This window comes from Gavialis gangeticus, unplaced genomic scaffold, assembly GCF_001723915.1.
Source record: "Gavialis gangeticus isolate Ggan-Ray unplaced genomic scaffold, GavGan_comp1, whole genome shotgun sequence".
In the NCBI taxonomy this organism is placed as follows: Eukaryota; Metazoa; Chordata; order Crocodylia; family Gavialidae; genus Gavialis; species Gavialis gangeticus.
The window spans coordinates 69,887,380-69,899,131 of NW_017728994.1; the positions used below are offsets into that span (position 1 = coordinate 69,887,380).

Below are 11,752 nucleotides of genomic sequence, written 5' to 3' on the forward strand. Positions count from 1 at the left end.
CTCAAAATGCCAACTGTGAGAACTCAGTGGAAATTAAAGTATGCTTAAAGACTTGTACACAGCCCTCTAAACTGCAACCCAAACATATATGTTTAATCAGGAAGCTAAAATGTACTATTTATCCATAAGTGGAATTAATGTAACAGATGTGACAGCTTCTACCCTGAAGAGACTCTTTAGACTTCACAAATAGAAATTATATATGACTTTCTTTGAGGAACAAGTTGAGGCAGATAAGTTATGGGAACAAAAGCTTCTCTTTAGACATATTTATCTTTGGTAACTAACTATTAAGAGAGAGAGTAAGTCATTTACTTGAACGATTAATGAGCATACTTCAATATTATGTTTTTATTAGTCATTGAAAAAGCACAGCAATTAATCTTTAATAAGTATTCAAAGAAAGGTTTATATTTTCATTGTTATTTATAAAAAATGGTTTGGGGGCCTAAAAAGTGACCTAACAACAAGGAAAAACTGTGTCTTTTTCACTTCATGTCTCTTTTAGTGTTCTCCTGCAATACTATCTACACCCTAGTTACCCTACAAAAAAATCCCTTCTTAAATCCTGGCTCCCTGCCTTCATTGGCCTTGGAGAACCAGTAGATTTTTAACATTGTAGTTATGAATGGTGAATTCCTGCCCATGCTGAAGTTAATGGGAGTTCTGACATTAACTTCAATAGGGCAAGAATTTCTCTTCAAGCAAATGAACCTGGTTAATTAAGTGGGGAAGATACTTTTAATCATCTCCTTTTTTGTTCGTTTGAGGTGTTTTTTACTTTTACTCAGCTCTAAAGTATAATCTATATTCCAGTTCTACAGCCAATTTAGAGTAAAATATATTTTGCTACTGAACCAATTACATATGGTTAGCAGCAAGAATTAGTATTTTCTAAAGCAACAAGGTAAAAGACATTAACAGGAATAATGTTAGATTCTAGGATTAAGGGGAGAGATGATGTAATTTTTAAAACAATAAAACACCATTTTTTCTTTAGGCCACTGACACATGTGTACTTGGAGTGGGTTAAGAACTCCAATGGCCAAAAGGGTAAGGGTTGACCCATGGAAATCTATTAGGGTGCAGACAGAAGTGACCATTTTCACCTGATCTGGGTGCAGAAAGCAGCCTATAGCTGAGGCCAAACACAAGTGCATGCAGACTGCTTCAAAAATGGCCAATCAGGTGAAAATCTGAACCCTCATTGCATGAGGGGCCAGATGACGATGTTTCAAAACAGAGTGTCTTCTGTAACTTGTGTCTGTGCTGCCTGCCAGTCTGTTGCTGTTTTCAGAATGGGGGTGGGGAGGGGGAGAAAGGGAGTGGAAGAAGTTTGGCCTGGGGGGTTTTCAGTCCTAGGTGGAGGGTGGGGTTGGTGTATTGGAGCCCCCCCACCCCTGACGGGGGGCCTCCAATTATCCATCCCAACCTCAAACACTGGGCTGGGGAACACCTAGAATGAGCTCCCTGTGCTCCCTTTCCCCCTTCCCATTATGAAAACTTTGCAGCCTCCAAGAGAGGAGGGGCCATGTCTAGGGGAAACTAACTGCAGGCTCCCAGCCAGCAGCTAGATTCCCGTCCCCCCGGAACCAAAAGTGAACTTCTGTTAGGCCCGGAGGGGTGGGAGGGTGGAGATTGTTATAACCCAGAATGCTTCCTGCAAAGCATTCTCAGTTACAGTGAGGAGCTGCACTTCTGTCTGCACCCTTAATTTATGCTTAACCTGCAAGGGATATTCTTCCCCTCCCCTTCACTTCCTACCCTCTCTTAGGCTGCTGCCAGTCTCTGGAATTGAAAGAGTGAGCACCTTTCTGGCACTGCTCCAGCTGAGTTTCCTCGTCAAGGAAATGAAGATCCCGTGCCTGTTATTCTTTTACCTGCTTTTCATTCCCTGGTGCTTAACAAATATATAAAGATTTACATATGACTTAGAAGGGGCCTCCCAAGACATCCATTTTAGTTCTCTGCATTTGCAGGCAACCATTTATCTAAGTCCTAAAAATTATCCAGACCAACTAACCACACACTACCATAAAAGCACATAATAAAATGAAAGACACTGTGCAATATGCCACATGTTAAAAAACCAGGACAGACAAGGACACTAACAGTGCCCTACCACTGCAATGGCAGAGAAATCTGTTAATATATGCTTACAGGAAGACCATATCTATGTTATGAAGGAAAGCAAAACTCAAACACCTTGCTAATCTGACCTGGGGAATTACCAATGAATAATTTGTAGTCCTTCTTAACGCCAGATCTGGCAATCAGTTTGATCCTGAGCAGAAGAGCAAGACCACCCACTGAGGTACTTGAGAGGTTTTTAAATACCAGCAGGACCTCCAGTGGGCTCCAGTCCGAACTGCCATATTTAGCTGTGGCCAATGTCCAATGCTAAAAAAACCCATAGGAGCCTATAAAGATTCATGAGAGGAAACCTTTTTTTCATAACTTCTGCAGACAGTCAGCAAAAACCTTGAAGCTTTGTACCATCTTGTCCAGACAGAGAGAGAGAGAGAGACCTCTCAACTCCAACAGGGGGGGAAATACTAGAATACACATTAGCTGTACTGATTACTGATTCAAGAATCCCTGTTCTGTCATATCTTCCATTAAATTACATACCGGGCTGCATTGGTAGGAGTATTGGCAGCAGGTCAAGGGAAGTGATTCTTCCCTCTATTCAGCACTGGTGAGGTCACACCTGGAGTACTATGTTCAGTTTTGGGCCCCCATTACAGAAAGGATGTGGACAAATTGGAGAGAGTCCAGTGGAGGACAATGAAAATGGTTTGGGGGCTGGGGCACATGACTTGTGAGGAAAGACTGAAGGAACTGGTCTTATTTAGTCTGGAGAAGAGAAGACTGAGAGGGGATTTAACAGCAGCCTTCAACTACCTGAAGTCAGGTTACAAAAAACATAGAGCTAAACTGTTCTCAGTGGTGGCAGATGACAGAACAAGGAGCAATGGTCTCAAGTTGCAGCAAGGGAAATTTAGGTTAGATAGTAGGAAGAATTTTCTTGCTAGGAGGGTAGTAAAACACTGGAACAGGTTACCAGAGAGGTTGTGGACTCTCCATCCTGGAGATTTTTAAGACCCAGCTAGACAAAACCTTGACTGGGTTGATCTAGTTGGGGATGGTCCTGTGTTGAGCAAGGGTTTGTACTAGATGACCTCCTGAGGTCCCTTCCAACCCTCATTTTATATGATTCTATGATTCTAACTGGCTGAATTTCATCTTGAAGTGATTCAGGTTCTTGTCCCCTATTGCTTTGCTCAGAAGACCATTCTAAAACTGCAGTTTTCTAATAGTACTGGCACTGATTGAACTTTACTAACTTTGAAGAGTCCCTTTCAAAATAGTAGCATGAATACTCCAATCAGAAAAATCACTTGAGCACTTGGGATGGTGGCTAGTTTAGGCATAGGGAAAACATCTGCATTTTTGCATTTTAATGCTTTGTCAGCAGAATAGCTGAAGACTGGGTCTGCTTGCGGATATTAAAAAACCAAAAAACCAAAATGGCACCTTAAACTTGGTGTGTTCCCACACCAAGCCCTGCACATAGCCAGAAGAGGCAGCACCTTAGCTGGATCCAGTTTGCCTGACATCTATATAGGTTGGGTGCTTTAGTGAGGCTTTCATGGTACTTTTATCTAATAGCTGATTGAATCAGCTTTAGCTAATAGCGCCAAAAAGCCCTGCTGCTGAAGCACCCAATCTATACAGATGTTGCAGAGCTAGGTCGAAGTAATGTGCTGCTTCTTCCGCTAAAGCACTTTTTTTTTTAAAACATCTGCAAGCAGCCAAAATGTCTTACTGTAGTGCATTTATTTACTGTGAATTTACTGTGCTAAACACACAAAACTACTGAAAGCTTTGTTAATGTGGTTTCAGAAAGTTTGCAGACTTAACTGATCTAAGTCAAAATATTAAGAGGAACACAAATCAAGTAAATAAATCTCCAAATTAACTATACTTTCCTTTTGTGAATGGTATTAGTACAGGAAGAACTGGTTCAACTGAAAGGTTTTAATAAGGCTGCTAAGTAAGGCTGTGTCTGAGGCTTCTGGGACGAGTGTACATGAAATAGCCTTGCCTTTCCTTCCATAGTTAGAAACTGTATCCTTTCTTCCATTTGGCTTTCTCTATACCTTTCTCTATAGCTACCTCTGCCACCAGTTACTAAACTTTCTGTGTGTCCAGGAAGTAGCAAAAGGCAGGGATCTACAGCCCAGACTTGTTGCCAACACTGCCTTTTGTGCCAAAGAATGAAAATCCCCAAGACAGTATTTTCTTCAAATAGAGAATGAGGAAACAGTCTTATCCCTGAGTCTCTCTCCTCTCTCCCATTCTTTCTGCTTCACAGCAGAGTTTCTATTTAAACTTTAGTGTAGGTGGTGACATCTCAACTGGCAAAGTAACAACAGTGGATCTGCTGATTTTTCACCAAAAGCTAACATGGAAATACTGCAAATGAAACAAGCTTTCTAAGAGGGTTATAAATCTGGACAATTCCACTTACCACTCAAGGGGTGAGGAATGGTATATTGCTTCTTTTTACTGGAAATGAAATTAGAGGAAAGTTTGCGAGCAAGAAGAGCTCCTTGTTTCTTTCCAGGGCTCTCACTGTGCTGGGCTCTCCTCATCTGTACCATGTGTTCGAGTTTTTTCAACCGTTCTTGTGAACGAGAAATAAACTTTGGTTTATGGACTACTAGAGCCTCCTAACAAAACAGAGAAACCATTTTTTAAAAAATGAGCACTATAAAAAAGACAGTCACGTATCAAAGGTGTTCTAGTAAGAGATGCTTTTCAGTAGTTAGGGTAAGCAACCTGCTTCCATCCATATTTTGCTTTGGAAAATTTGTCAGATTTACTCTAGGAGCAAGAGAATATTCTGCACAATTTCAAGCAGATTTATAATAGTGGTCTTGAGTTACATTTTTTTTTTTAAACAGAAATATCCTGATAGAAGATTTTGACTTTTGGTCTCTTTCTCTGGCTTGCTCTATTTTAAAAGTGTGTCATGTTATTACATGCTTTTGTCATCATGAGCAGTTCATAAACTTTTTTTTTTTATTTAAATCTCAAAAAGGAGAAACAAAAAGAAAATGTGCATGAATCAGCGACTTCACTGGTGCCTGATCCTAATTGGGCACTTCTATGTGTGAAATTGAAACACCTGAATACACCCTGGTGCAGTTTGCACTGGAGTTTATTGCTCTTGGGCATTGCATTTACATGTGTACCCAGGGTTGCAGCACATTGAACCAAGTTATAGCAGCCCTGGTTAGCAGGGTACCCTGGCAGTTAGCCTGCCAGCCCAGGGTTGCTCCAACCTGACTCAATGTGCTATGGAGGGGCGGTCTGGGGTATGCACATTTCAGTGTTGGGCTAGCCAGCAGGCCGCCCCCCCAATTTTTCATGCATTTTCATACCTCAGCCAACCTCATCAGTGCCTACCCAGCATCTAAATAATGACACTGCAGAATAGCACTTGTGTTTCCAAGTACTATCCTAGAGCAGCATTTATTAGTTTACTGCAGCCTAATAGGGCCACATGTGAGGATGCTAAGACTTTAATGTGAAGTTATTTAGTGAATTCCACAGTAAATGTCTCATGTACATGCGTCCATTCAGTGCTACTCAACCAATGAGTCTGAGACCTGATAAGCATGTAGGTCTATGCCACTGCACATTGGTGATGCATAGGGGGTACACACAGGTGCATGCGCACCCCCTGAGATCATCTGTGCACCCCCTGGAAGCACCAGCTGCAAAACCAGAAGTGCTGGCGGAAGTGCACTTCCCATTTTGCTGGTTTTGCCACTGGCTCAGTGATTGGCTGGTGGGGGACACCCCCCCAGTCAGCAATCAGCTGTGGGGGGACTCCCTCCTGGTCAGTGATTGGGACCCCCGTCAGTGATTTGGTGCCCTGCCAGACTCAGGTGGCAGCAGTCGCCTATGCCACTGCACCAAATGAAATAACAGTAAATTCTCTGTGTTTCTAAGGTCTGACAGGAGCTTGAGTAGGGGTTACCATACATGTTGGGTAGCCATACGTGTTGCTGAGTAGGACTCGGAAGTTACAATGGAGCCAGCATGTACTAGTAATTAACTGTGGTTGAGAGTTGTGTTTGGACTTGTATTGTTTGGGGATTTGTTTGAATAATCTCCAAGGTGGCAAATGTTTGAGGACCAAAGTGTTCAGTTTAAAAGAATATCATTGTGAACCCTGAGCTCCTGCTTTGCATGATACCATTGGGCTTCTGAAACTGTGGAAACAGTACTTATTCCAGATAGAATCCAATTCCTTGCATGCTTTTGCAGGCAAGATGATCTAGTGAATCATCCAACAACAGATGCAAGCGACAAACACACTACTGAAAAGGGGAACAGAAAAGGAAATGTGAACTTCCGCCCTCAGCAAGTTCCCAGGAAGCAACCATCAACCATGAAAAATCAGTCCCAGAATTAACAGTTAGCAAAGAAAACATTTGATATTTTACCCTGAGAGTCAGTGGGCTTGATGGAATGTTCTCAGGCTCCGAGCAGATTTCTGGCTGGGTGAGTGCTTCTCGCTTCTCATGAGCAGCAACTGGGGAGTGAGCTGCAGATATCGTTCCCCCTTGTTTTTCTCTTTTCTTGCATTCCTTTATTTTGTCATCTGAGCCACAGAATTTGTAATCACCTGAGAGAGATTTAAAAGTTCATTAACGGTGCATGGTTAAGTTTTGATTGGGTTCTGCACCTCATTAGACAGGAAAGGCAATTTCTGAAATAAGAATGCCACCATATTATTAACAGGCCTCATTAAGCAGAACAGATCAGACCTAATCATAGGTGCTAGTCACTGCCCTGAGACACAAGAAGCATCTTTCACATTAAGCAAGAGTCATGATTAAGCACAATTACACCATTTGGATACTTAGCTCTGTTTAATGTTTGCTTCCTATGAAGCAAGACACTTCCATAACACATTGACAACACGTAGAGCAAAAATTATTGCACTGTAACTCCCATACTTTGAAGACAATTTAGATTTATTGCACTGATAATGGAAAATAATATATTGTTATAGAACTTAATTGCATATCGTTTCTCTTGGACCACACTGAGCCTTTGGTAAGAATTTGTATTGTTTTCTCAATGCTAATAAAAGTGTTTACTTTCTTTATCCTGTTTCTAGGCATTCACACCACTCTGTAGTGCTGTGCCTCTAGGAAAAGCTAATAAACCAACTGTTAAAATGCATTTCAGCAAATGTTCTCAATTTAGTAGGTCCTGTAATCAGATTTTTAAATGATGTTTTCATTTATGATCATATTTTATTGCTCTTATGATCCATCTTTCCTGAATATCTCAGACCCAAAAGAAGAATTGTGTCCAAAATGCAGACAGCTTGCAAAACAGTTGACAAGGTTTTCATTTTGAATTCAAAATTAATCTACAATAACAAATTAACTTCAGAAAAAACCCATGTGTCACTCTTAAACAGTGACACTAATTACCTCTTTCATGCCAAATAATATGATTTCAGGAATGAAGAATCTGGGAATAAAAGCCATTACTGTTTTATTTCTATGTATTTGTTACAGCAACCTGAAAATATTTTCCCCTTTGTGACATATTGTAAACATCATGCTGTGCTTTTAAAAATAACAAATTTATCTATGTTATTGAGTATATCTAATAACATCTAATACAATCTTTATTCCTTTCCCACATATTAATTCTTTGCTTTTTTCAAGCAATCTTGAGGAACATTTTGAAACCTATAAAATTAATTTCTTAACTAAAAAAGGTCTAATTTTTAAAGGTGATAATTACTTTCAGCTATAAAAGCTTTCAGTGAGATGTGTGAATGTTGTTCATGTGTACAACGCCAAGTTGCTTCCTCTTAGTGGGTTAATATGGATTTGGACACATAAACATAGGCACTGATTTTGGAAGACTGGCCTCTGTCATTTAAACAGATGTTATATTCTGTAGTTTACATAGGATCATGGCTTTTTCTCCCATATACATGAAATACTGTTATCACAGCGGTACCATTACATCTGTTTTAAAATGCCTGAGGCCAAAAAGGCATTCCCAGAATAACTCCTTAGAAGCAAATGGATACTAGAGCCAAATACTTACCAAGTATATCTCCATTATCTTGACCTCTAAGTGTCATTCAGTCAAAGGTATTTGAGTGCGTATGGAATGAAAAACTTGTGTACAAAAGCTAAAGTTTAAAAGTTTTTTTTCAGGCCTGTATTTGGAAGATGACAGGTACATACAGACAGCCTCTAAAACAATAGTATTACGGCACATGCAAACGTTATGCTTAGACTGGTCTAAGTGAACGTAGACCAATTTAAATCTGTAACCATACAGAAGTTCAGTACACCTAGACTGGTCTAAAAATGGTGAAAGTGAGATAAGATGGGGTGCCCAACCCTTGGTCCACAGGCCAGATGCAGCCCACAGAACCATTGCATCTGGCCTGTGGGGATCCCCATGGGTCCAAAAATCTGGCGGAAGGGGACCAGTAGCCATTAATACAGCCACCCTCCACTTTGCCAAATTCCCAAACACCTTTTCCCTGGGGACTGGGTTAGGTCTGTCCCATGTCACCTTTCCCCTGCAGGACCAAGCCAAGCCCTTTTTCCTCATGGACAGGATTTGACCTGGGCCACGCCTCCTTTTCACCTGTGGGAATAGGTAAAGCCCCTTCACCCCCATGGGGCTTGGTCATGTTCCTCCCATCCTCCCAGGGCCAGGTGAAGCCTCCTTTCCCCACTGTGGGACTGAGCTCAGGCTGGGCCCTGCTTCCCTCCACATAGCCAGATGGTGAGCACCATGCTGGCCCCGGGCACCAGATCAGAACCACCATTCAGACCATGCACTGCCCATCCAGCCCAGTGGGGAAAATGTTGAGCGCCACTGGTCTAAGATAGACCTGGTGTGAAGTATACTCAGTTCAGCTCAATTCAGGTTAGACTGATGCATTGAATTTGTGTACTGTTTCCCTACTAATTCAAGTTAGATTGCTGTTCGCCAGCATCCCAGCCTGTCTTGCATCGCTATCCTTCCTTTGTAGGGAGGCTTGCTAGCACTTAGCCTTTTCTCAGCTGCTTCAGCCAAGTACCCAACAGCCCCTGCCCCCAGGCTCTCCCAGTGCCAAGTAAGCACAGCTTCTCTCCCCAGCCCTGCCTCCTGCCTCCAGCTATCTGTCAGCCAGAGGCAGGCAACAAGCGGAAGGGAAGTGTCTGTGTCCCTTGCATGAACCCTGGGACTGGAGTCCCTGGGCCATATCTCCACACCCCTAACACCCTGTCATGGAGCAGCCCACAATATACATGCAGACCCCAACACTGAGACCAGGAGAAACCCCTGGCCAGGCACAGGCCCAAGGACCCCAAAGCTAGTACCACACACCTGACCAGAAAACTCTGTGTCCCCAAGCTCGGATACAGGCCTATGGACCTCAACCCTGGCACCTGCACACCCAGCCAGGGATCCCAATGCCTCTGTGCTAGGTCACAGTTCTCATGATCAGGGGGCAGCAGGGCAGGCCCTATGAGGAGAGGCTACGGGACCTGAACCTGTTCAGTCTCCACAAAAGAAGGCTGAAAGGGGATCTGGTGGCTGCCTATAAACTTGCCAAGGGGGACCAGCAGGCAGTGGGAGAGTCCCTGTTCCCCCAAGCACTACCAGGGGTAACAAGGAACATAAGTTGACTGACAGTAGATTCAGGCTAGATATCAGGAGGCACTACTTCACAGTCAGGGTGGCTAGGAGCTGGAACCAACTTCCAAGGGAAGTGGTGCTCACTCCTACTGTGGGGGTCTTCAAAAGGAGGCTAGACAGCCACCTAGTCGGGGTCATTTGACCCCAGCATCCCTTCCTGCTCATGGCAGGGGGTCAGACTTGATGATCTGCTCAGGTCCCTTCTGACCCTACCAACTATGAAAGCTCCACAGACCATGACCCTGGCACCTGCACTCATCTCAAAGGCCAGAGCCAGACACCTTGCCACCTGGACCCCAGCATAGACACTCCCCAAGTAGCAGCCAGTGCAAATGGCTTACCTCTGGTGGGTTGGGGTGGTAGAGGGGAAAGAACATGGGGACTGGGCTGGCATGAAGGCAACTCTGTCTCTGTATCTCAGACACTGCTGGCAAGTACCCAGGCCATGTGCATCTGGGGTGCTGCAAGGGATTTTTAGCCCACAGCTACAGGATCCCAGAGTACTGGGAGCACTGAACATCTAAACCAGGGCAAGCAGACAGATGCCTCTGGAAACTTCAGGAGAAGATGAGGTGTGGCCAGATGCCTTGGTATTGCAGTCAGAGAACACCAGAAATTTCCAGGCTTAGGGTGTTGCCAGAATTATGGGACATCTGCTGGAAACTCCTGGAAAGTTCAAGATCATGGAGTGACCTGGCTAGTGGAGACCCAGTGGAGACTCTGGAGCAGGGGTAGCATCCAGCTGGAGTGAGAGGGAGAGCCATGTGCCAGGAACTGCACCTACATGCACCCATAGTTCCTTCCATGCATGCATCCACCCATCCACCCACCCCTTTGCAGCTGGACCATCACCCACTCATGGACACTGAAAACCCACGGGCACCAGCATGGACCATGGAAGAACATGTTTTATCTTTCTCCAGTACCCAATCCCAGTCACACAACTGGGACTACAGGGATGTGAGGGAATCTCATCGCCATCTGGGGTGAGAATGAGACCCAGCACCAGCTCCACAAAAGGCACTGCAACAGGGATGTGTTCAAGCACATTGCCTAACAGATGTAAGCTTGGGGCCAGAACAGAGAAAGAATGTAGTGCTGGGCCAACAGAAAATGGACAAAGAATAAGTACAAACACATGCATGACACCAGCAAAAAGTCCAGAACCAAGAGGCAGAGCATACCCTTTTACAAGCAGCTGTTCTGTTTCTTTGCTATGGACAGGGCCATCACCACCCCCCACGCACGACACCACTGGAGGAGGGAAGGAGTCACAGGCAGGGACCCTACCACAGGAAGAGGTTCAGGAAGGCCCTGGGACAATAGAAGAATCAGGTGCCCATAAGCAGGTCCTCAAGGGCCATGGGGCACAAGGTCTGCTGCTAGCAGTGGTCCTGAAAGACTCCAGCTTCTTGGTGCTAGTCCTCAGATCAATATAGGATCTGGGAGCAGAATTGCACCACAGCTCCCTTGACATCTTTTCAGGCATTGTTGAGAGTACAGAGTATGGTGAACCATAACAGGGTGAAAGCTCTGATGCCATGGACATTGTGACCCAGGATCTGGACCCAGAGCCTGAGGCCAAGCCCTCTACCTCATGGGAGATTCATAGATTCATAGAAGTTAGGGTTGGAAGGGACCTCCATAGATCATCAAGTCTGACCCCCTGCATAGACAGGAAAGAGTGCTGGGTTCAGATGACCCCAGCCAGATGCTCATCCAACCTCCTCTTGAAGACCCCCAGGGTAGGGGAGTGCACCACCTCCCTTGGGAGCTCATTCCAGATTTTGGCCACTTTAACTGTGAAGAAGTTCCTCCTAATGTCCAGTCTAAATCTGCTCTCTGCTAACTTATAGCCATTATTTCTTGTGACTCCCAGGGGCGTCTTGGTGACTACAGCCTCACCAATTCCCTTCTGTGCCCCCTTGATGAATTTATAGGCTGCCACAAGGTCACCTCTCAACCTTCTCTTGCGGAGGCTAAAGAGGTCCAGGTGCCCTAG

At 44.2% G+C, this 11,752-nt stretch overlaps 1 protein-coding gene across 4 annotated transcripts in view; it reads right to left on the reverse strand.

The window, feature by feature from the left end:
- CUNH10orf90 (chromosome unknown C10orf90 homolog) overlaps positions 1-11,752 on the reverse strand; it is a 318,231-nt gene that overhangs the window by 38,482 nt on the left and 267,997 nt on the right. For all 4 annotated transcript variants that reach the window (XM_019502988.1, XM_019502990.1, XM_019502987.1 and 1 more), the window contains 2 exons: positions 6,522-6,703; positions 4,535-4,736 (listed from right to left, as the gene is read on the reverse strand). In XM_019502988.1, coding sequence (XP_019358533.1) covers positions 4,535-4,736; positions 6,522-6,703 — 384 coding nt within the window. The remainder of the gene's footprint in view (positions 1-4,534; positions 4,737-6,521; positions 6,704-11,752) is intronic.